Raw genomic sequence first — 26,185 nt, 5'->3', positions numbered from 1 at the left:
TTGACATATCCAATAAAACCAAAAGAGAAGAAGAAAGAGTTATAAAATCATTATAACTAATCGAATTAATTGGGATAAAATTAATTATGTTAATATAAAATTGTTAATAAAGTATGAAAGTGTAATGTTGGATGGGTCACACCTTGAATCTCAATATCCAATCTTCCTTGTACTCAGTGTTTAAGACGTTGGATATGTTTAGATGATTTTTTTAAAATAATTTTAAAATGAGAAAGTAGAAAACAATAATAAAGTTTAAAAGTTAAAATAAGATTTTAATTTCCTAAATTTTTTAAAAGTTATTATGTTTTTTAATTTATACATAAGTTATTTTTAACATATGAAAAAAAAATTAATCTTACTTTTTATGACTCATTTTCATATTTTAAAATTGTTTGGACAGAAATTTGTTGATAAGAGACCGATTCAAAAAGAAACGTTTCACACGCTATGCAACGTGAGATATAAGCCATTAAAGTTTCTACTATTGCAATATTTTTTCAAAGTCTCTTATACATATCAAATCAAAGTTATTTTCTTTTTCATTTAGAATTGTATCCACAAAAATTATAATATGATGAGTAGAAAATGCTATCCAAACAAAACTCGTTTTCCTTACTTTTTTTTTAATCAAAGACTTTTGAAGTCGTATTATTTATCTTTTATTAGTTTTAAAACATTGTTTTGGAAAAATATTTAAAAGATTTTTGAAAATAAATTATTTTTATTGTTAGTGTCATGTCCAACTTAGAAAAGTATCTCTTTTCATAAGTTATAAAAGATATAATTTAATGGTTGTATAAATATTAGGATAAGTTCTACGCTTATTAAGAATCACATTCATGTAATTTTACTATTGAAAGAAAAAAAGAATTTCCAAAAATGTAAATTTAAAATGTGAGCGTATTCATCAAAAATTATTAAATTTAAAACTAATTTGTGCTTAGACGAAATCATATTTTGTATAAAGTGAAAATGTATAATTATGACTAGATTGATTTTTACATGTCAATTATCTATAGCGTATGTGATGGGTTGAATATAAATTTTTCCAAGTCTTATCCTCCTAAATTTTTATCACTTTATAAAGTTCCATCAGTCCTAATCCTTCAAATACTCAACTCTTACACTTGACTTGTTGCATGAATGTGTTAACATATGAACACTAAGGAGTTTCTATGGATTCGAGTGATAGATTGAATTTTTCAAACAAATTAAAAAATAAATTCAAACCAAATCTAATAAAATATATTAGATATAAACTTCAGAGTCATTTTAACTAGAAGAAGTTATATTGAAATTTTCTAATCTAATTTAAATTCAGTCATCCAATTAGATTAAATTTAGATTTTTTTTTCAAATTAAATTTAAAGGAGGAATTTTATCCCAATATTTTGACATTTTTTTTCAGGATAGTCCTATAGTTTTAAAGTTCTAAATTTTGTTCCAATTTTAATTAAAATTAGATAATGCAGTGACTTTCATTAAGATAAGATTAATGGTGTTGAGAAAATGACAATATGATAGAATATGTATATAACATCATAGATGAGAGGAATAAAAGTGTTATTGTTCTCATGTCATACGTCCATAAATCAATGGAAATTTGATGAAGGAGAAACAAATGAAGGAAAAATAGATAAGAAAAGGTAGACATTAAGGACAAATTTGTAAAAAAATGCAGACATTTATTGGTTATCAGATCACACCCGGCAATGTTTATAAGATTAATACTAATGATGCAATTTTTAATCAACTCAGCATCAGTTAAGAATTCAAATATGAGTCTAAATCTTATATTGAGTAAAAATAAAAAAATTAAGCATCGCATACAGAATGTTCTATTTACATATAGAAACATCACAAAAACGAGCAGGACCTACCATTATATCATTGATCAACAAAGACTCTTATAGAAGATTAAAAGGACACATGCAAGTGAAAAAGTCTTACATGCAACAGAAACTAGAAGAATACCATGGAAAAAAGGTAGGAACTTAAACTTATGCGAACGGAGAAATTGATTAGTCCAAATTGAAGAGCTCGCTCCGAGATCACTCATACGGTCTCAAATCTTCAATCAATTGAACAAAGAACTAAGAACTAGAACTCCTAGAAAAAAGTTAGGGAACTCTAGAAAAATAATTTCTAGAAAGATAGTCTATTTTAAAAAAAATGAAATTCATTTATAACAAAATAATTTATACTAAAACATTTTAATATTAAAATAATTAAGTTTTATTATTTTTAAACTACTATCATTACTAAAATGTCTATTTTCCAAAGTTTTACTGTATATCACAAAAAATTTAGAAGTTTTGGCTGAAAATAAAAACAACAAAGTTTTAAAATTTTTGTTGAAGTAATATTCACTTTATTTACTCTTATATTATTATTAAAAGAATATAACATATTTGGCATACCCAATAAAACAAAAAATAAGAAGAAAGAATTATAAAATCATTATAACTATCCAATTAATCGGGATAAAATAAATTATGTTAATAAAGTATGAAAGTGTAAGTAGGGGTGTCAAAACGGGCCAACCCGGCCCGTTTTGGCCCGTTTTAAATGGGCCGGGCCGGGCTGGCCCGACAAGACAAAATGGGTTGTTTTTTTGGGCCCGGTCCGTGGGGTGGCGGGCCGGCGGGCCGGCGGGCCAGCCCGCCATCCTTTTCCTGATATGTTCATTTTGTGGCCCAAAATCAGATTTTAAATCTTTTCATTTCAAATTTAGTTGACTACATGCAAATATGCTTATATTAACATACTACATATGCATTAATACAACAATAGTCCATCATCACAAAGTCCAAACAAATTGAAATGATTAAAACAAAATGTAAATGACGTCTGCCTCTTTCATAGTCATCATGAAGATCACGGTTGCAGTTCCAAAGTGCAAGCTACATAAAAAAAAAAACAGAAGCATTATTTATCACAATGAATATACAAACTATGTTATTACAGTGAATATACTAAGTATCTGTAATTTATATTAACTATGTTACTCACCTTCAATTTTCATCAATATCCAATTCAGTGCCAGGGTTATTAGATGCAGCCTTAGAAGTACTACTCTCAACTATTCCATTGTCATCATCATCATCATCTTAAAAGAATACATGGAATTATTATTGAAAATATTATTGAAAATATTTAAGTCAGAATTAAAAATTCAAAAGTTACCATATTCACGAAACCCATGCATCCAGCTGCTAGTACAAATAATTGCTTCAACATGTTTTGACAATAGACGACTTCTATACTTATTCAAGATCCTTGAACCAATGCTGAAAGCAGATTCAGATGCAACAGTAGTGATTGGAATGCTCAGCAAGTCCCTAGCCATGATTGACAAATATGAGAAACGTTGACTATTACTCTTCCACCATTCAAGAACATCCATACTTTCAGTAATATCAGCATCCAATGTTGGCTCATCCAAGTATATGTCAAGTTGGTTCTTCCCCGTATTAACAGAAGCTTGAATCTTGCGTTGTTTTAATTCCTAACATAAAAACAATAATCATAGATTAATCAATAAGTTTATGCATAGTAATTTATGTACTAGAAAGTAATATGACTTACATGAAGTGCATTGGACTTGATAGAATCAATTGAGGATGATGTTGTTGACATATGCATATCCATATGCTTACGCTTTAGGGGATTGGAAGTGTCATTCTTGGAACAATATTCAGAGAACAACTTGTACAATTTTTCTTTAATCTTCTTTAACTTTGCTTCCCAAGTTAGAGGATCTATCTTCTCAAAGCAATAGCCCAATGTTTCCAACTTCATCCTTGGGTCTAAAATTGCCCCAAATGCAAGGACAATGCTACATTCATCCCAGTATTTATCAAACTTTACCATCATCCTTTCAGCCATATCTCTGATAACTTCGTCTTCATCTTTTAAGCTTTCCAGTAAATGGGTTTGGATGGTCCACACTTGTAAAAAGTACAAGTTTGATGTAGGGTAGCATGTGGCAGAAATCATATTTGTGATCTCATAAAAAGGCACTAAGAAAACACAGATTTTTTTCACTCTTTTCCATTTCTCATCACACAGACAATACTTATAATTTTCATCAACCAAGTGGAAACTTCCAAACACTCGTTTATATTTGAGGGCACTTTCAAGCATCAAAAAAGTAGAGTTCCACCTTGTAGGAACATCTATACACAAAGCAGTTTTTGCATCAATGTCCCCTAATTTTTCAATGCATTGTTTAAACTTCATCATCCTACTTTCAGAACCCTTTACATACTTTATGCTCTCCCTAATAAGATCTAATGAATCACCAAGAGCTTTTAGTCCTTCTTGCACAATCAAGTTAAGAATGTGTGCACAACAACGAATATGCATAAACTCACCATCACATACCAAAGAATTTTGCAAAAGAAGCTCACTTTTTAAAGTTCTAATTAGAACATCATTAGTAGATGCATTATCCAAAGTCAAAGAAAATATTCTTTTCTCAATTCCCCAATCATGCAAAAATCCATTTATTTTCTTTGATAGCTTAAAGCCAGTGTGAGGTGGTGGGAAGTGGCAAAAGTTCAAAATTTTAGAGCACAATTTCCAATTTGTGTTAACATAATGTGCTGTCAGAACAATATATCCCTCACCAGTTATAGAAGTCCACAAATCGGATGTCAAACAAATCCTATTTCTGATTTTCCTGAACTCCTCCTTTAGAATTATTTTTTCTTTCATATGTATTTTCATGACATCATTCTTTATTGTATTTCTAGAAACTAAACATGCATCAGGATTGATATAGCTTATCCAAATTCTAAGAGCTTCATACTCAACAAAGTTGAAAGGTAAACCGTGTTGGATAATTAAATTGGCACACAACTGACGGCAAACCATTGGATCTATTCTTCTAGCTTTTAACTTTCCTTGCCCATCCACTATCATTTGCCTAACATCTTCAAATTTAAGTTTAGTACATTTGTCTATGTGACGCTTCAGATGAGATGTGCCACTTTGACTACCAATAACATATTTTTTGTTGCACCCATTACACTTTGCCCTCTCTTTTCCATCATCACCAGCCCCAATCCTTGTAAAATATTTCCATACATCAGAAGTTCTTGACTTTTCAGTTTTCTTACTACTAGAGGATTCTCTAAGTTTTACACTATCATCATCCATATCCTCTTCAACCGCATCAACATTCTTAGACTCATACTCATTACACACAGTTTCAGTTTCATGATCTTTACTTGGAGGAGGACTACTATTAGACTCATGCTCATCCATGATATTAAATCTGGTTCACTAAATCCTAATAACAAGATGATAAAACAAAAATGAGTATACTGACTCTTCTACAAAGTTACATCAAACTTACAGCAAAATGAGTATACTTACATCAAAATTAGAAATTCCCCCACCGTATAGCATCCAAATGGGGACTGTCTTCTTTTCAACCTTTCGCAAACGTGAAAATTAAGTGGCCAAATCCTTAAGAACCTGTAACATCAGGTCAAACACAGTTTAGTACAACTTATTTAAACAAAGGATTGGGGGAATTTCAGATATCATAACAAAATCCAAATATCAGAACAAAGTTGAAAATTGAAGGATTGGGGGAAAATTGAAGGATGAACAACGAAATTGAAATTGGGGGAAAGTCACGGCGACGGGGGAATTAGGGTTTGGAAAGTACTGCGGCGGGGAGAGAAGGGGATCGGAGTCTGCCGGGGTGGATACAATCGGCGGCGAGAGTGGGTGGTGGTGGAAAAGCGACGACGGCTTCAGTATAAGAAGGAAGGAGGGTCGAGTCGAGGTAAGAGGAAGCGTCGGGGGAGTTAGGGTTTGGAAAGTACTGCGGCGGGGAGAGAAGGTGATCGGAGTCTGTCGGGGTGGAGACAATCGGCGGCGAGAGCGGGTGGTGGTGGAGAAGCGACGACGGCTTCAGTATAGGAAGGAGGGTCGAGGTAAGAGGAAGCGTCGGGGGAGTTAGGGTTTCGAAAGTACTGAGGCAGGGAGAGAAGGTGATCGGAGTCTGCCGGGGTGGTGGAGACAATCGGCGGCGAGAGCGGGTGGTGGTGGAGAAGCGACGCTCTGCCTCTGTGTGTGTGGCGCAGAGGTGAGAAGAAGAGTCGTGTTGTGGTTTGGTGGTGGGGTGGGGGGTGCGCGCAGTAGGAAAGGGTGGCACTGGCAAAGGAATAGGAAAAAATTAAGAAAAGCAGAAAAATGAATTGTGGGTAATGTGTGTGCGCAGTGTCCTGTCCTCCACCTGTTTTTGTCTTACGGGCCGCGGGCTGGCCCGTTTTGGCCCGCGGGCTGGCCCACCGGGCTGGCATGGGCTGGCGGGCTGAAATTCGTGGCCTGGCCCATACCTTTTCAGCCGGGCTGGCGGGCCGGCCCATCGGGCCGGACCCATTTTGCCATCCCTAAGTGTAAGGTTGGATTGGCCACAATGCACCTTGAATCTCAGTATGCAATCTGCCTCTTACTCTGTTTAAAACGTTGGATATGTTTATGGATGATTTTTAAATAATTTTAAAATAAGAAAGTAGAAAACAGTAATAAATGTTTTAAAAGTTAAAATTAGATTTTAATTTCTAAAATTTTATTATATAGTTTTCTCAAAAAATATACACTTTTATTTTATACATAAGTTATTTTTAACATATAAAATAGTTAATTCAACTTTTTGTAACTCATTTTCATATTTTAAAATTGTTTAGACAGAAATTTATCGAAAAGAGTTCGGTTCAAAAAGGAACGTTTCACACACTATAGAACGTGAGATGTAAGTGATTTAAAGTTTTAAACTTTTGTCTACTACACTTGCAAAGTTTTTTATGTTTTCAATTAAAACTCTGTCCACAAAAATTACAATATTTTAAAAATAAATATATGCTATCCAATCAAAAGTTGTTTTCTTTACTTATTTTTAATCAGAGACTTTTGAAGTCGTAGTATTTATCTTTTATCAGTTTTAAGTCATTGGAATTATTCAAGCCCTAATGACAAGTTAGGAAAAATATTTAAAAGAATTTTTCAAACTTCAATTTTAGAAGGTAAATTATTTTTACTATTTTTTGTATGTCCAACTTAGAAAGGGACTTCTTTTCATTATAAAAGATATAATTTAATGGTTGTATAAATATTAGGATAAGTTCTACAGTTATTAAGAATCACATACATGCCATTTTACTTAAAGTACTCATATTTTATTTAAGAAAATGAAAAAAAAAAACTACTTCGTGTACCAAGATGGGTGATAAATCATAATTTATAAAAGTTTGTAATCAATTTTAAAGTCCTTTTCTTATTTTGTTCTTTTTGTAGACTTTTGAAGTCATCTCCCTAAAATTTTGTTAATTTTAAAAATATAATTAGTTATTTTGCAGAAATATTTTTATCAACTTATGCTTTGAAATTGATGTTATTCTACCAATAATTAAGAAATACAAAATATTCTTTAAAATGTAAGGCCCATTAAAATTCTTATTCTTTTCTGCCCTAAATTAAAAGGGTTGTCCCATGTGAGTTGGGCCTAAGGGCTGGTCCAAAGGGAACCAGACCCCTAAGTCTGCCCTAACACATCATTCTCTTCTCATTTCAGAAAAATAGTCGCTTTGCCCTTTCTTTCCCTAAAACAGAACCTCTGCTAGAGTTCCACTCTTTGGCCTCTTCAAGTGAACTCCAACCAGATCTCCACTTTACGTAAGTCTGTTCCAACTCATACCTTGTTTCCATTTAGTTCCTTCTTCGTGGTTCCAACACTTCCAGGTACAGAAAGTTAGGGTTTGCGTCTTAATGCTTTATTGATAAGTTTTGTGGCCATTTTCGTGATCTTGAATGCATGATTGAAGTTTTGGTGCTGCGAATATGTACTGTGTGTTTGGTGCGATTAAAATGTTTGGTCTATGCATGCGTGAACAGTGGAGGGTCCTGCTTTTCTCGCCCAAGCGACCTGTCTCGCCTAAGCGAGATTAGAAGCACTCGCCCATTTTTGCCTGCGCAAGCTATCGCTCAGGTGATGAGCTCCAGCTTTGAGCGAGAGCATGTCTCGCTCAGGCGAGGAGGTCTCGCCCAAGCGAGAGTGCGTGACAACGCCACTGTTCCTCTTTTCGAGCCCTCGCCTAGGCGAAGGGAGCTCGCCTGAGCGAGAGACTCTCTCGCCTAAGTGAGACTCTTCTGCCTGAGCGAGGGGCTGGGCGAGAATGCACCAGGTTCTGTTTTCTCTATTGTTCTTGTATGACTACTATATTGTTGGGTGATTTGGTCTGTTTAAAAACATGAGAGGCACGATGTGTATGTATGGGATTGGTTCATGAATTTAATATGATGAGTTGGTTATGGAGTTGATATGAAATATGGAGGGATTCATGGATAATAAATGATGACCCTTGACATGGTGTTGTTATGAGCAATAATTCTATATTCATCGTTGGGAAAGATGTGTTGGTATGAATTTCACATGTGATTCAAATGAGAAGGGATTGTAAAGGTGGGCATGTGACTTATATATGCATGATAAATATTTCTGATTGATTATGATTGGTTTGTGGTCAGTGCGTAAATCCTTGAAATCTCTAGGTGAGATTTTCAGGGTCGTGCTTTAGTGGTCGGGACGTAATTTCATGGCCCCTGTTAGTGGGTGTCCATGGTGGTGCCCCATCTATATGGTCTGGTAAGGATTCAAGGTAAGGTTGCATCCTGACACTCTAAGGAGTTAGTTAGTCTCACTTAAAGCGGACTGACTCCTGTGGTAAGAGTAGCAGGAGGCCTGAAACTCATTAAGGGCTAACCTTGAGTGTGGGGGATTGATCCATGGTAACACTTGTAACACTTGTAACACATAGCTCGGGGGTGAGCAGAGGTATCCACCACAAGTGTAAGCATCTGCTGAATCCGACCAGATTATATGTATCCGGATGAGTCGAGTCGAGTCTTAGTGTATTGAATTGAGGAGTCATAACATGCTTGGATGACGTGTGTATAATTAACTTTGAAAGTATATATGATTGCATGATAAAACCATTTTTGGCTCTAGCTTACCCTTCTGTTATTTTTGTGTGTTCTGTTGTGTGGTTCTCTCTTTTGCGATGATCATCAACTTGTTGATGTGAGCAGATGCGAGGAACACCCGTGGTCAATAGGGAGGTGATGGTTCCGCTGCTTAGCCTTTGGATTGACTTCTGCTTTTGGACTTTTCAATTAGGGCTAAGGCCCATGTATTGCTTTCTCTAGGAATTTGTTTAAGTCATTATCACTCTCTTACTTTACTTTGTACCTGGCATCGTGGTGTGCCTCTTTTATTCGTCCTTTAAGTAATTGGGATATATGTAGGAGTGACGTTATACTCTATTATTCTCGCCTCTTATATTATACTGTGTGACATATCCTTTATTTAGCTTTATTAAATAAATGGGGTGTTACATAAAAGATATTATTAAATATTTTAGTGGTGACAACTTGAAAAGTTTATAGAAAGAAGAATAACTTGTACAATTTATTTTCATAACTTAATAAATTATTTTACACGTATATTAGATTAAAATCTCAATATGCAATCTGAATCTCAATATGCAATCTGCCTCTTACGTAGTGTTTAAAATGTTGGATATGTTTATAGATGATTTTTTAAATAATTTTAAAATAAGAAAGTATAAAACAGTAATAAATGTTTTAAAAGTTAAAATGAGTTTTTACACTACTAAAAAACCTCATATTTCCTGTAAATTTTGTTTTAAAAAATTTTTCGTAGGAAATACTAGGGGTGGCAATGCGGGTCGGCCTAGCCCGTTTAGGCTCAGCCCACACAACGCGGGCTGGCCCGCCCTACCCTGCATACTCCTTGGCCCGCGGGCCCGTGGGTCGGCCCGCTTTTTTTAAATTTTTTAAATTTTTTTTAAATTTTTATGATAAAACTTTCAATGTTTAAAAATTGGGAAAATTTAAGAAGTTCACAAAATTAAGTAAAGACTTTGGGGAATTAGATGATAAATTGTTAATTCAACATTTTCATCATATTCATACTATGACATACACAATGTATTCTTTAAATTTTAGCACATTAAAAATTACATAATACTTGTCTTTTCCAGTTATACAAGAATTTGAAATGTTAATGCTAGAGTCCATAAAAGAAGTAATTAATATACACAAGTGCAAGTTTTTTTTTTATGCGGGCTTGCGGGCCGGCCCGCGGGGACCGCGGGCATATGCGGACCAAGCCCGCGCAGGCCTGCGGGCTCATTATCCTGTCCCGCCCTGCGTTTTTTCTACGGGCCGGGCCCGCGGGCCAGGCCCTAATTGCCATCCCTAGGAAATACTTACAAATTTTGTTATGAAAAAAAATTTGCAAGAAATTGCTACTATTTTTTTACAAAATATTTTGTATAAAACACTCTTCGCAAAAAATTTTGTAGGAAATACTTACGAATTTTATAATTTTGTAGGAAATAATTACCCACAAAATAATTACCCACGAAATAAATACCTACCAATTAAGATTCTAAGGAAAAATGGCAAAAAAAAGTTTTTCTTGCAAATTTTTTCAACAAATTTGCAAGAAAATTCTCCTGTAATATAAAAAATTCTAGGTTTATTATATAGTTTGCTCAAAACATATGTTTTTAATTTATACATATATTATTTTTAACATATAAAAAAAATTAAATTACTTTTTGTAACTTATTTTCATATTTTAAAAATATCCAGACACACTTAAACTCATATTTTCTGCCAATTTTATTTTGAAATTTTTTTCATAGGAAATATTTATAAATTTTCTTATGAAAAAAAATTTGCAGAAAATTGCAGCCAATTTTTTTGCAAAAATATTTTGTATAAAACACTTTTCATAACAAATTTTGTAGAAAATACTTACGAATTTAATAATTTTGTAAAAAATAATTACCCACGAAGAAATTATCTGTCAATTAAGATTCTTAAAAAAATAATAAAAAAAGTATTTTCTTACAAATCTTTTTAACAAATTTTAAAAAAAATCTTATATAATATAAAAAATTTTAATAGTGACAGAAAGTTAATGACTAAAGACCGTTCAAAAAGAAATGTTTCACAAGCTATAGTATAGATCGTGCGCTATATAGTATAGAACGTGAGATGTAAGTCATTGAAGTTTCTAAAATTGCAATATTTTTCAAAGTCTCTTATACATATCAAATCAAAGTTATTTTCATTTTCAATTATTTTTAATCAGAGACTTTTGAAGTCTTGGTGTTTATCTTTTATCAGTTTTAAATCAATGCAATTATTCAAGCCGTAATGATAAGTTAAGAAAAATATTTAAAAGAATTTTTCTAACTTAAATTTTAGAAAATAAATTACTTTTATTATTAGTTGCATGTCCAACTTAGAAAGGGACTTCTTTTCATAAATTATAAAAGATATAATTTAATGGTTGTATAAATATTAGGATAAGTTCTACATTTTATTAAGAATCGCATACATGCCATTTTACTAAAAGTAGTAGTATTTTATTTAAAAAATAAAAAATAATAAAAATTACTTTGTGTACCAAGTTGGGTGATAAATGACAATATATAAAAGTCTGTAATAAATTTTAAAGAAGTCTTTTTCGTATTTTCCTCTTTTAGTAGACTTTTGAAGTCATCTTCCAATAATTTTGTCAATTTTAAAGTTGTGGTTCATTTTATTTTTATAATTTTGATTGGTTGGTATTTTGCAGTTATATCTTTATCAAACTGCTTGGAAATTGATGTTATTTTACCAATAATGAAAAAATAAAAAAATAAAAAATATTATTAGATATTTTAGTGGTGAAAACTTAAAAGAGTTTAGAGAAAGAGAACAACTTGTACAATTTGTTTACGTAACTTAATAAACTATTTTACGCGTATTAGATGAATACTTTAGTCTTCTTTTTTCATGTTTTAGTTTTTTATACATTAAATTTCCACATTAAAAGAACTGATTGAGATATTTGTTTATTGATAAAGTTTTAAGAGTTTCAATTCAATATTTTATATTTGTAAAAACATTTTAGCCATCTTGAACTAATAAATAGATCAATAGACACAGCTACCAATAATTTTGTTAACCTATTAAACGATTATATTAAAAATATATAATGAATCCTTTTAAAATATAAAATACTAAATTAAAATTTTAAAACGTAGTATACCACAACACAGAAATACAAAAACATAAAATAGTAGTTTGTAACACTGTTTTTGTAGTTTGTGTAGGTGGGTGAATCTAGAATGGTATATATATGGCTTAATGGGAATGGTAACCTAATCAATATCATCTCTTTTGATAGATTGTGAAGAAGAATTGAGTGTTTGTGATGATAAGCATTAGAGTGTCAATGATGAAAGTGAAAATATTTATGGTGTGTTTGGTGGCATTCCAGATTGTTGGTGGTGAGAAGGAGATAAGGTGTTTAGAAAGGGAGAGGGAAGCACTCCTCCGATTCAAAGCTTCCATTGTTGATCACCATGGCATGCTGTCTTCTTGGACCACTCCTGATTGCTGCCAATGGAAAGGGATTCGCTGCAGCAACCTCACTGCTAATATCGTAAGCCTCGACCTTCATGGTGAGTATGATTATGAAACTGAATCATGGTCTTATTATATCAGCGGAAAGATCCACCAATCATTGATTGAGTTGCAACAATTAAAGTATCTCAACCTCAGTGACAATTCTTTTTCACATATCCCAGAGTTTCTTGGTTCTCTCAGGAACTTGAGATACCTTGATCTCTCATGGTGTGGTTTTGACGGAAAAATTCCAAGTCAGTTTGGGTCTCTTTCTCATTTGAAATACCTTAATCTCGCTTCGAATAATCTTGAGGGTTCTATCCCTACTCAACTCGGAAATCTCTCCAAGTTGGAGTATCTTGATCTCGCAGACAATTCTCTTGTCGGAAATATACCATCCCAACTCGGAAACCTTTCTAAGTTGGAACATCTTGATCTCACAAGAAATTTTTTTGAAGGAAATATTCCATCCGAATTTGGGAATCTGTCAAACTTACAACAGCTTTATCTTGGGGATTATTACAATGGAGTACTCCAAATCAACGATGGGGGTAAGTTCCTATCTAATCTCATTTCTTTAACCCATCTTTACTTGTGGTCCGTCAATGGTCTTAATACTTCTCATACTTTCCTGCAAAACATTGTCATGCTACCAAAACTAAGAGAGTTAGGCTTAATTGATTGTAGCCTTTCTGATCATTTTATCCTTTCATTGAGGCCTTTCGAATTCAACTTTTCTACTTCCCTTTTGGCCTTTCATCTTTCTGACAACACCTTCACGTCACCCGTGATATTCCAGTGGGTGGCAAATATCACTTGCAACCTTGTTGAGCTAGACCTTTCTTATAACAACTTGGAAGGTTCTGTATCCAATCATTTTGGCTTGGCAATGAATTCTCTTGAGCGCCTTGACCTTTCCTTTAATAATTTCAAGGGTGAGGTTTTGAAATCCTTCGTGAATATATGCACCTTACACTCTTTATACATGCGAGGAAACAATTTAACAGAAGACCTTCCATCAATTCTTCATAATATGTCTAGTGGTTGTATTAAATACTCGCTACAAGATTTGGATTTGGGAGACAATTATATTACTGGATCTTTATCGAACTTTTCAACATTTTCAACTTCGAAATCATTGCATCTTTCAAATAATCGATTAGTTGGAATGTTAAAAGAAGGTAACAAATTACCATTTCGATTGGAATTTTTATCACTCTCATCAAATCTTCTAGAAGGCGGAATTCCAAAGTCATTTGGCAGTGCATGTGCTTTGCGCTCATTGGACATAACGGATAATAACCTGAGTGATGAGCTTTCAACAATAATACATCACTTGTCTGGATGCGCTAAATACACACTAGAACATTTGAGCTTGCAAGGAAATCAAATCAATGGTACGATTCCTGACCTTTCAGCTTTTTCAGCTTTGATGTCATTGGATCTTTCAAACAATCACTTGAATGGAAAGATAAGAGAAGATAGTAATTTACCATTTCACTTGGAAACTTTATCAATCTCATCAAACTTTCTAGAAGGTGGAATTCCCAGATCATTTGGAAATGCATGCGCTTTGCACTCATTAAGAATGGAGGATAACAGATTGAGTGTAGAGTTTTCAATAATAATTCATCATTTATCTGGATGTGCTAGATATTCATTAAAAGAATTATATCTACACATGAATGAAATCAATGGCACACTAATTGACCTCTCAATATTCACATCTTTAAGAGTGTTATCTATTGGTGAAAACAAGCTAAGTGGAAAGATTTTAAGAAATATTCAATTTCCACCTCAAGTAGAAGAATTAGACATACAGTCAAATTCCTTAAATGGTGTGTTCACTGACTGCCATTTTGTTAATGTAACCAAGCTATCTTACTTGGACTTATCTAACAATCCATTAACCTTGACATTTACCCAAAATTGGGTCCCACCTTTTCAGTTGAGTTCGATAAGGTTGAAATCTTGCTTGTTAGGTACATTTCCCAAATGGTTGCGAAAGCAAAATAAATATGATGAACTTGACATTTCAAATTCTAAAATATTGGATGTGGTTCCAAGGTGGTTTTGGGCTAAATTAGCTTCTGGAAATGTGGGTTCAATAGATATTTCAAACAATAGTCTTCATGGTATAATTCCAAATATTGTTGGAAAGAACATTGTTGATTTCCTAATTCTTTCATCAAATCAATTTGAAGGTCCTATTCCACTATTTCTACGAGGTTCCATATTTCTTGATTTATCTAATAATAATTTATCAGATTCGCATTCATTTTTATGTGCTAGTGGTCCTGAAAAAATACTATATCAGTTAGACCTTTCACATAATCATCTTTCTGGACAAATTCCAGATTGTTGGAGCCATTTTAAGTCATTAGCTTATTTAGATTTGAGCCACAACAAATTTTCAGGAAACATTCCTACTTCATTAGGATTGCTTCTTGGTCTTCAAGCATTATTATTAAGAAACAACAACTTAACACATGAGATCCCTTTCTCCTTAAGACGTTGTACAAAGTTAGTGATGCTTGATATGTCAAACAACAATTTATCCAGGCAAATCCCTGCTTGGATCGGGAGCGAAATGCAAGAGTTGCAAATCTTAAGTTTGGGAAGTAATAATTTCGATGGAATTTTACCATTACAAATTTGTTATTTGAAAAGCATCCAAATATTTGATCTCTCACTAAATAACTTATCTGGAAAAATTCCTGCATGTATAAATAATTTTACATTAATGGTTAACAAGACGTTTTCAAGTTATTATGGACGCCATGGGTATTTTATCAACATTAGTGATTTCGAAACCTATCGGTCATACAATTTGAATGCATTCTTGATGTGGAAAGGTTCAGAAAAAATATTCAAGACTACTGAGTTATTACTTTTAAAAGGCATTGATCTTTCAAGTAATAACTTTTCAGCAGAAATCCCAGTGGAAATAGAGAATTTAGTTGAGTTGATTTCATTAAATTTGTCAAGAAATAATTTGATTGGAAAAATCCCTTCAAATATTGGAAATCTAAAATCACTTAAATTTCTTGATTTGTCAAGAAACCAATTTATTGGTTCAATTCCTTTAAGTCTTGCTCAAATTGATCGACTCGCTATGTTAGATTTGTCACATAATCATCTAAGTGGAGTTATTCCAACTAGCACACAACTACAAAGTTTTAATGCCTCAAGTTATGAAGATAATCTAAATCTTTGTGGACCACCACTTAAAAAGTTGTGCATCGATGATGGGCTATCTCAAGATCCAATCTTTGAAATTGATGAATATTCTCTTTTCGGTCATGAATTTTACATCAGTATGACACTGGGATTTACAATAACCTTTTGGATTACATTTGGCTCAATCTTATTCTTCTTGAAGACCTGATGAACAATTTAATTGACGACATTTATATGGTAATGGTGAAATTCTCCAATTACAAATGGTTGGTGCAAAGTGGATTAAGAGGTAATGTGTGTTGCGGTTTTCTTACACATATTTGTTTGAGCTTTTCACATTATGTTTATCTATACCTATATATATATATATATATATATATATATAAATAAAAGAATATTGTATTTTGATATCTACATTTCTATTTACAATTTTATCCTTTAATAAATAACCATTTGTTTAAATTAAAACAACTGTTTTACTATTTTTATTTTTAAGTAACCTATTTGTTACTATTTCATTCATTTGATTTTTTAGAATTAATCATTTTTAAACTAAATTAAGAATGTTTAATAAAAGAAATTATCAACAAAATAAATAAAAAATTATTTATAAAAAAATTAAAAAAATATATTTACTTTTATTTTAAAAATTAAAAAAAGTAAACGTACACCATGTATTTTCACTGATTTATCCAATCAGCTTTTCGCATCATGTTTATATATATAATGGTCATAAACGTTAGTTTATGTATATATGAGAAACTTATCTCATCAAAAAAGCCCAAATAACTAATAAAAATAATTTTGTCACGAGTTAAATTTATGTAATATTGTTGTTGTAATGGTTTAATTTCTTATAAATTGTTTACAAAATACTAATAAGCAAATATTTTAATAAATAGTAGATTAAAAATTATAACTATGGAAGGTTTCAGTAGGATTTCATATATTTTTAACTATTTTAATATAATTAATTTTGATAATTATATAATCATGTAAATATTTTAAAGAGACATATAAATAAAAGATAAGTTTTATGAAAAACTGATGTGTGTCTGTTCCAGCTGAAACATAATATTTTCACACTATATTACTCTTTATCATATTAATTATTTTTATTCACTAAATAAGATTAAAAAATTAACTATTATTTAAAATATCATAAAAATTTCTTTACGATATTATTGTATATTTGTTAAAATAGTTTTTTTTTTCTTCTATTTTGAGACTTGAAATGACAAAATAGACCTGTTTGCTTTTTTTTTCTTTTTTGAAAAACGAAAATTCAATTTTAAAAAAAAATTATATTGCGAAAGTTTTTTCTTTTTTCATCACTGTTTACAAAACAACGTCTGTTTTAGAGTTTTTGTTAAAAAAAATCCAAACATCTCTAATTTTCGATTTTCTATTTTTAAGTTTTTTACATTTTTCCCACATTTATTTACATTGTGAAAGTTGGCCTTGAAAAAGTATGTTATAAAATAATTTTTGAAAAATCATAAAAACTAACATGTCATTTCTTTCATTTTAAAACATAAATATTTTCCTTTTTATTCTCTCTAGTCTACTCAGCTATTACATTACGTTTTACAAATATTTTTTTTCTCTTACAGTTTTTAGTATTATTATGTTCTTAAAATTAATAAATGTGATATCTCTAATTTATAAGGATATACATCTAAAAGTCACTTCTTCACTTGATAAGGAATTTTGATGTCAAAGATTAAAGTATAAAAAAAATAGATATTAAAATAAATAACTTTTTAAAATTCAAAATAAAATTAACCAATTATTATAGGAAATAAAAGTTATTTAAATTCTTTTATTTTCATTAAGAATATCTCTTAGACAACTTTTGAAAATTTGGATGAAAATATTAATTAGATCACTATCCTTCTCAATTTGTACTTTGAAAAATATTTAGTTTCTTTTTGTAAAACATAATATAATTCATTCATTAATTAATTGAGAATAACAATTCGTTTACACATTTGGGGTATTGACATTTTTTTGTTGTTATTTTTTCAGTATCTCAAAGATCACACATATCTCAAATGTTTGAGGTTGTAAACTTGGACGAAGCTGGAAAGTATGGTTGGTTTGGTTGTTTTAAACATGTTTTCATTTTATATGGTGTTTTTAGTTCTGTAATTTCAGTTAGAATTGTTTGATGTTGTTCTCTGTTTGAATAAACTGAGGGTGATGAAGTTTGACAAGAAAACTCATGTTTAATTCTAAGTAACAAGACAATATATTTGCCATCTATTATGATAATAATTTACTTGCATATTTTTCATGATCAAAAACTTTGTTTATTAATTTAAAGATATTCGCCTGAAGAAATTCAACATTTTATCATGTGCCTCATTGTCATTTTATTATTTATATAGAAATAAGTAAAATCTGAATTCATGAACCCATCATTTCTATTTTTGTGACACTAAAGCAAAATAATTTTACAAGTTGTTAAATTAAATCAATATTCACTTTACTTCTCAAAATATGCACAAACGTAAATATTATTTTGAAAATGAAATTAAAGTATATGTTTTGTAGCATCAAGTGGATAAAATGTGTATTTAGTCCTATAAATTTTCAATAAATTAAATACATTTTAAAAATATTGTATTTTTTTCCTTTAACTTTAAAAATATTTGTTAAATTTGTATTAATGAGAAGGATAATCGATAATTTTTATAATTTTAGCACGTAAATTATCAATTAAAAGTATAACTCATTAGCAGCAGATCTTAACCATAAGTTTTAGATGGATCAAAATAATATAATTATTTAATCATTAAATTGTTGGATCTGTAACATTCCAATTAAATAGATAAATTCAATTTAATTAAACGCCTCATACATAAATGTCCAGAGGGTACGAAGATTTGAGATATGAAGTACACAGTATCCCAAACATGTTCATAGGAAAAGAAAGAGGCTCCACTTAGCCTAAGACAAGGTTCAGAGTCTCATTAAGGAGAAACTTAAACTACTAAACTCCAAAAGTCATGGGCCCCACAGTGAGCACGACACTCGTCCAAGATTCATCAAGCTGCAGTGTCTCTACCATCATTACCACTGTCAGAGATTCTCACATCTGCTCATACCAATAAATTGATGATCATCGCAAAAGAGAAAACCACACACAACATATAGGCAAACGAAAGGGTAAGCTAGTGTAAAGAAATCTTACATCATAATAGTCAACATACAATTTCACAATCAAACACAAATAACAGACATTCACTCATAGATTTCCAATTCCTTTGAGACCCCAAGACTTGACTATCCGGATACGTAAACTGAGGCACCACCACCAAGCAGTGGAATTACGTCCTAACAATGAGGCGTCACTGCGAGGCCTTCGTGGAATTACACCCTTACAAGAGGCACCACCACGTGGCCTTCGTGGAATTACGTCTTGGCCTTGAGGCACCACCACGATACTCGCGTGGAATTACGTCCTTATGTTGAGGTACCACCATGAACTCTCACCACGAGGTCCATGGAATTAAGTCCATTAGGTGAGGTACCACCAAGGACTCCCATTAGGAAGGTCCGTGAGATTACACCCTACAGATGAGGCACCACCATGAGCTCTCACTACAAGAGTCATGGAATTACGCCCTACTCACGCTTTGTACATGATCCACCAACCAATCAGAAAGTTCCCATAATACTGAAGTCATGTATAAACAACTACTCATACAACTCATGCTTTCCAATTCATACACCATAAAGCAACATATCATTTCCACCACAACCTCATATATCAATCATGGCATCATCCCTCAAACCCTCCTAGTAAAGCATTTAGATCAGACAAGCAATCAACACATCAGTGAACCATTCAACAATAGTACAAAAACATGCCCCCAATCTCGCTCAGGCTAACAAGTCTCGCTCAGGAGAGGGAGGTCCTCTCGTTCAAGCGAGCCCCGTCTCGCCTAGGCGAGGGCTCGAACAGGGGAGTAGTGGACTCTACGAGGTCTCACTAAGGCGAGCCCCTTCTCGCCTAGGCGAGACCACTCCTCGCTCAAAAAGAATACTCGTCGCCTAAGTGACAATTCGAATAATAGATCCAGGGCAAGCCTCTATTAATCTCGCCTAGGCGAGACTAGCTCGCTTGGGCGAGAAAACCAGTGCTCGCCACTGTTCTCTCGTACAACAGCCAAACATTTAAATCAAATCATGCTTTTACATATTCCAAATCAAACACAATGGCAACCAATCCATACAAACACGAAACAAAAGCAAAGCGGCAGAAAAATCACAAGAAATCAAAAACCGTAGCTTCCCTTACCTGGTTATAGCTAGAAAAGGGATTCCGACACTTAACAACTGAGCACAGCAGCTCTAAGAGTAGATTCAAGAGCTGAAAACAAGGGAAAAAAAAGAACATAATGTTATCACGACGAATCTTTGTTGGCTCAGAAAATCAGCTTGGAAAGGCGAAGATGAGCTAAGAGAACTTACGTGGAATAGAGGAATAGAAAAGATCGATTAGCTAGCTTGGAAGGAGGAGGGAAGCCAAAACCCTAGTAGAGCGTTGTGACGAAGAGAAGAGTTGAGAGTGAGATGTTTTCCAAGTACAAGCAGAAAATGGGAACTGAAAGGGCAACTTAGGGTCCTGAAGCCTCTAAGTGGGCTGATCTTAGGCCCATTAAAAGGCCAAGCCCTAAACCTTAAGGCAGTAAGAAAAAAAGGCTTTACAATCTTCCCAACAACAAAATTTTTAACCTCGAAAATAGAAACTTACTAGGTAAACAAATGTGGATGGGACTTCCTCATATCCTCCTCCAACTCCCAAGTCGAGTCGCTTGTTCTCCGATCCCATATGACTTTGACTAGACTGACTGGTTTTCCTCCTCAACTTTGCTACCCTCTAGAGCCACTGATGGTACTTCCACAATGAGATCATCCCTGATCTGTACATCCTCTGCTTCTAGCACATGAGAGGGATCAAAGACATACTTCCTCAACTGCGACACGTGAAATACCGGGTGAAGATTTTCCAACTGAGGTGCCAAAGCTATCTCATAAGCCATTAGTCCAATCCTCCTTGAGATCTGATATGGGCCAAGGAACTTAGGAGAAAGCTTTCTTGAACGAAGAGCCCTTCCCACACCAGTGGTTCGGGTCACCCTCAAGAACATGTGATCTCTAGCCTTGAATTCCAAGGGCCACCTCATGCGGTCTGCATAAGCCTTTTGTCTGCTCTGTGAAGCCTGCATTCTATTCCTCACCAATCTCACCTTCTCGGTGGTCTACTCCAATAATTTTGGCCCAACTAACACTGTCTCCCCATCCTGATACCAACACAAGGGAGTCCTACACCTCCAACCGTAAAGAGCCTCATATGGTGCCATCCCAATGCTTGCATGGAAACTATTGTTGTAGGTGAACTTAATCAATGGTAATACTTCATCCCAAGCACCAAAGTGATCCAATATGCATGTCCGCAGTAAGTCCTCAAGTGACTGGATCGTCCTCTCAGACTGACCATCTGTTTGTGGATGATAGGCTGAACTCATCGTGAGCTTGCTTCCCAGAGCACTCTGCAAGGTTTGCCAAAACTGCGATGTGAACTGTGGATCCCTGTCTGATACAGTGCTCGAAGGTACCCCATGCAACCTCACAATCTCCTTGATGTACAATTGAGCCAGCTTAACCATAGACATCCTCAGGTTCATTGCCAAGAAATGCGCACTCTTGGTCAGTCGGTCCACTATGACCCAGATGGTGTCATGTCCTCTAAAAGTTCATGGCAAATGAGTCACAAAGTCCATCGAGATGGTATCTCACTTCCACACTGGTATCTCTAAGGGCTGCATAATCCCACCGGGTCTCTGATGCTCCACCTTTGCCTTCTGACAGGTCAGACAGGCTGACACGAACTGTGCTACTTCTTTCTTCATACCCTGCCACCAGAAATTTTTCTTGAGGTCCTGGTACATCTTAGTCATGTCCGGATGCAAGCTAAGACGACTTTTGTGTCCCTCCTAAAGGATTAGTCTTTTCACCTCAACATCATCAGGTACACACACTCTGCCTTGGAACCTGAGTATTCTATCAATACCCAAAGTAAAGTCCTTCGCTTCATCCGACCCAAGCTGTTCTCTCACCCTGTTCAAGCTGGCATCCAGCAACTGCCTCTCCCTAACTAAGTCCAAGAAATCACTAGATATAGTCAAGGTACTACACCTAATGAACTCGGATTCCATCTCTACACGCAGCTTCATTTCCCTAAATTTCTCCAATAGTTCCACCTCCTTGATCATAAGGTGTGCGGTATGTAGAGTCTTCCTACTCAAGGCATCTGCTACCACATTTGCCTTTCCCAGATAATATAACAGTTCAAAATCATAGTCCTTCAGGAATTCTATCCATCGTCTCTGCCTCATGTTTAACTCCTTCTGATCGAATAAGTACTTGAGGCTCTTGTGATCGCTGAATACTCGAAATTGAGCACCGTAGAGATAGTGCCTCCAAATCTTCAAGGCAAATACTATAACAGCCAATTCCAAGTCATGAGTGGGGTAGTTCCTCTCATGCACCTTGAGTTGTCTCGACGCATAAGCCACCGCCTTCTTTTCTTACATCAGAACGCAACCAAGTCCAAGGTGAGAGGCATCACAATAAACTTCAAAGGGTTTACGGGATAACCAATATCGGAGCACTCATCAATCGTCTCTTTAGCTTTTGAAAACTTTCCTCACACTTATCTGTCCAAGCGAAGGGTTGGTCCTATCGGGTAAGTTGGGTCAGAGGTGCCACTATCTTGGAGAATCCATCTATGAACCTCCTATAGTATCTAACTAAACCCATAAAGCTTCTTATCTCCGTCGCTAACTTGGGACTTTCCCACTTTACCACAGCCTCCACCTTTGTTGGGTCCACCGCTATCCCCTGGGCGAATATTACATGCCCCAAGAATTGCACTTCATCCATCCAGAATTCACACTTGGACAGCTTAGCATATAGTTGTTTTTTCCTCAGAATATCAAGCACTACCCTCAGGTGCTCGGCATGCTCCTCGTGAGTCTTGGAATATATAACGATGTCGTCTATGAAAACCACGACAAACTTATCCAAGAATGGTCTGAAGATCCTGTTCATGTAGTCCATAAACACCGTTGGAGCATTGGTCACACCAAAAGGCATAACCACGTACTCGTAGTGTCCATATCTGGACCTAAAAGCTGTCTTTTGCACATCATCTGTCTTTACTAGAATCTGATGGTATCCCGGCCGTAAATCTATCTTCGAGAATATCGCTGCTCCATGTAGTTGGTCCATCAAATCGTCTATCCTTGGGAGAGGATACTTGTTCTTTATAGTCATTTTGTTCAATTGTCTGTAGTCCACACACAGGCGTGAACTTCCATCCTTCTTTTTCACCAATAATATTGGTGCTCCCCAAGGTGAAGTACTAGGTCGTATGAACTTCTTTCCCAACAATTCCTCTATCTGCTTTTTGAGTTCCACCAACTCTGCCGAAGCCATACGGTATGGAGCCATCGACACTGGCCCGATTCCAGGTACCAAGTCAATCGTGAACTCCACTTCTCTATTGGGAGGTAACCTCGGTATTTCATCTGGAAACACGTCTTCAAATTCTTGCACCATTGGTATGACAAACTTCATCTCTCCTCCATCTACATCTAGATGTGTGAAGATTAGGAAACATTGAGCACCGTCATGTAGCTCCTTCATAACCCTATGAGACGATAACAACTCAGGCTCCTCTGAGTTGGGAAATAACAACTTCTTCTCTCGGCAGTCTATAAGGATATGATTGGTAGAGAGCCAATCCATTCTTAGGATCACTTCCAACTCCTATAGAGGTAGGCAAATCAGATTCACTTTGTACCTGCGTCCTTCTACCTCCATTGGACACCTAGTACACAAGGACAATGTCCTGACCAAACCCGATGCGGGAGTAGATACCACATGGTCATATTACAGTTCACAAACCAGCAGACCTAACCTTTGCACACAAGTTTCAGACACAAAAGAGTGTGTCGCTCCAAAGTCATACAATACACATGCAGATTTACCAGCAATCACACAACGACCCATGACGAGGTTACCTGAGCCTGCTGCCTCCGCTCCAGTCATGGCGTACACTCTGCTCGATGCCTGGGGCATGTTGCCTCCCCTCCTTTTCTGGTTCTAGGCTGGGGCCAGAATTGTGGTACGCGTCGTTGTCCTCGCGAGGATGGGGCAATCCCTGCCGAAGTGGCCTTCCTTGCCACAATTGTTGCACCTCTTGATGCCTGCAAGCTGGGGGCAAACATTCCTCTTGTGCGGTCCCCCACACTAGTAGCATTGAATCCTGCCCTGCTGGGAAGAAGACTCCCTAGACCCTTGAGACTAGGAAGGGGGCCTAGTATAGGGTTTTCTCCTCTCCTCGTGCCTATGCCTGGACCCAGATGGTCCTCCCACTCTTTGTTGGTGTGGGTGCTGAGTTTCCACCTCCACTTTCATCTTCTCCATGACCCTAGCCTTCTCCACCAAGGTTGCAAAGTTCTTGATGGATAGTGGGGCCACCATCAGCCGAAGATCTCCATGGAGATCGTTCTCAAATTTCCTGCACCGCCATTCTTTATCCAGCGGCATGTTGTAGAAACAACTAAGATGCTTGAATTTTTCTGCATACTCAGCCACAGATTTGCTTCCTTGAGTCAACTGCAAGAACTCCACCTCTTTAGCATATTTGACACTGCCAGGGAAGTACTCGGAGAGAAACTTTGTCCTAAAGACCTCCCAAGTAATTGGTTCTTGCCTCTCCTCCATGATGGACTTCATACTGATCCACCAGTGCTCAGCCTCACTCGTGAGCATGTACACCGCAAAGGCCAGCCTACTCTCCTCGAGGCACATCTTAGCATCAAATATTCTTTCGATGTCCTTCAACCACTAATCTGCGACATCTGGACTGGTCTTTCCATTGAACTTAGTCGGATGGTGCTTCAGAAAGTCTTCCAAATTCCATTCCCGATGGTGAGGTCTTGGTTCAGTACTGTGGACAGGGGCAGTGGTCTTGTTTTCCTCCAATTGACGGAGGGCCTCCATGTGTTGTCTGTGAGCGTCCTCAACAGCCACCCTAGCAGCCTCTATCTACTGCATTACCAGCTACTGCTGCTCAAGCGATGCCGCTTGTCACTGCATTGATGCTTCATGTTGTTGCATCATTGATGTACTCTGCTGTGTCATAGCAGCCACCATCGCTTCTATCGCCCTGATGATATCTGGTGCGTCGCCTTGAGAAGTACGCTGAGGTGCCATGTCACTAGCACACAGGAAAAACAAGAGTTAGACTTGGTTAGCTGAGAGCTTAGCTAGCAACACACAAACTACAATGGTAGCTAAGTAGGCACACTAGACCATAGATCCTAAGGAATGACCGCTCTGATACCATAAATGTAACATCCCAATTAAATAGATAAATCCAATTTAATTAAACGCCCCATACATAAATGTCCAGAGGGTACGAAGATTTGAGATATGAAGTACACAGTATCCCAAACATGTTCATAGCAAAAGAAAGAGGCTCCATTTGGCCTAAAACAAGGTTCAGAGTCTCATTAAGGAGAAACTTAAACTACTAAACTCCAAAAGTCGTGGGCCCCACAGTGAGCCCGACACTCGTTCAAGATTCATCAAGCTGCAACGTCTCTACCATCATTACCACTGCCAGAGATTCTCACATCTACTCACACCAATAAATTGATGATCATCGCAAAAGAGAAAATCACACACAACATATAGGCAAGCGAAAGGATAAGCTAGTGTAAAGAAATCTTACATCATAACAGTCAACATATAATTTCACAGTCAAACACAAATAACAGACATTCACTCATAGATTTCCAATTCCTTTGAGACCCCAAGACTTGACTATCCGGATACGTAAACTGAGGCACCACCACCAAGCAGTGGAATTACGTCCTAACAATGAGGCATCACCGCGAGGCCTTCGCGAAATTACACCCTTATGCGAGGCACCACCACATGGCCTTCGTGGAATTACATCACCACGATACTCGCATGGAATTATGTCCTTATGTTGAGGCACCACCATGAACTCTCACCACGAGGTCCATGGAATTAAGTCCACTAGGTGAGGTACCACCAGGGACTCCCATTAAGAAGGTCCGTGGGATTATGCCCTACAGATGAGGCACAACCATGAGCTCTCACTACAAGAGTCATGGAATTACGCCCTACTCACGCTTTGTACATGATCCACCAACCAATCAGAAAGTTCCCATAATACTAAAGTCATATATAAACAACTACTCATATAACTCATGCTTTCCAAATCATACACCATAAAGCAACATACCATTTCCACCTCAACTTCATATATCAATCATGGCATCATCCCTTAAACCCTCCTAGTAAAGCATTTAGATCAGACAAGCAATCAACACATCAGTGAACCATTCAACAATAGTACCAAAACCTGCCCCCAGTGTCGCTTAGGCTA

The 26,185-nt window shown here is 35.4% G+C and overlaps 3 protein-coding genes and 1 long non-coding RNA gene across 6 annotated transcripts; 1 reads left to right on the top strand and 3 right to left on the bottom strand.

Moving 5' to 3' along the window:
- Window positions 1-4,780: 4,780 nt before the first annotated feature.
- LOC146887107 (uncharacterized) lies at window positions 4,781-5,754 on the bottom strand. The gene is made up of 3 exons (XR_014994504.1): window positions 5,684-5,754; window positions 5,386-5,487; window positions 4,781-5,299 (listed from the first exon to the last, which is right to left on the bottom strand). It is a non-coding gene; the product is annotated as an uncharacterized LOC146887107 (long non-coding RNA).
- A 6,512-nt stretch (window positions 5,755-12,266) lies between these two features.
- On the top strand, window positions 12,267-17,941 carry LOC114180708 (uncharacterized). 3 transcript variants are annotated; one of them, XM_085672351.1, is made up of 3 exons: window positions 12,267-13,058; window positions 15,890-15,976; window positions 17,716-17,941. In XM_085672351.1, exons 1-3 carry the CDS (start codon window positions 12,314-12,316, stop codon window positions 17,856-17,858), a joined length of 975 nt encoding a protein of 324 aa, XP_085528477.1. In that variant the 5' UTR covers window positions 12,267-12,313; the 3' UTR covers window positions 17,859-17,941. The 3 variants fall into 3 exon arrangements, 2 of the variants coding, with proteins under 2 accessions (XP_085528477.1, XP_085528478.1); XR_014994435.1 differs by having other exon boundaries at window positions 12,267-15,976; window positions 17,716-17,844; XM_085672352.1 differs by lacking the exon at window positions 15,890-15,976.
- A 2,596-nt stretch (window positions 17,942-20,537) lies between these two features.
- On the bottom strand, window positions 20,538-20,924 carry LOC114180707 (uncharacterized). The gene has a single exon (XM_028067009.1). It carries the CDS (start codon window positions 20,922-20,924, stop codon window positions 20,538-20,540), a length of 387 nt encoding a protein of 128 aa, XP_027922810.1.
- Window positions 20,925-24,066: 3,142 nt separating this feature from the next.
- On the bottom strand, window positions 24,067-24,576 carry LOC146887106 (uncharacterized). The gene has a single exon (XM_085672031.1). It carries the CDS (start codon window positions 24,574-24,576, stop codon window positions 24,067-24,069), a length of 510 nt encoding a protein of 169 aa, XP_085528157.1.
- Window positions 24,577-26,185: the final 1,609 nt, after the last annotated feature.

The sequence above is a fragment of the Vigna unguiculata genome, chromosome 4 (genome assembly GCF_037176805.1).
Source record: "Vigna unguiculata cultivar grain cowpea cultivar isolate G323 ecotype 2 chromosome 4, ASM3717680v1, whole genome shotgun sequence".
NCBI lineage: Eukaryota > Viridiplantae > Streptophyta > Magnoliopsida > Fabales > Fabaceae > Vigna > Vigna unguiculata.
The sequence above is the reverse complement of the archived record's forward strand: the minus strand, read 5'-3'. Positions and strand labels throughout refer to the sequence as shown.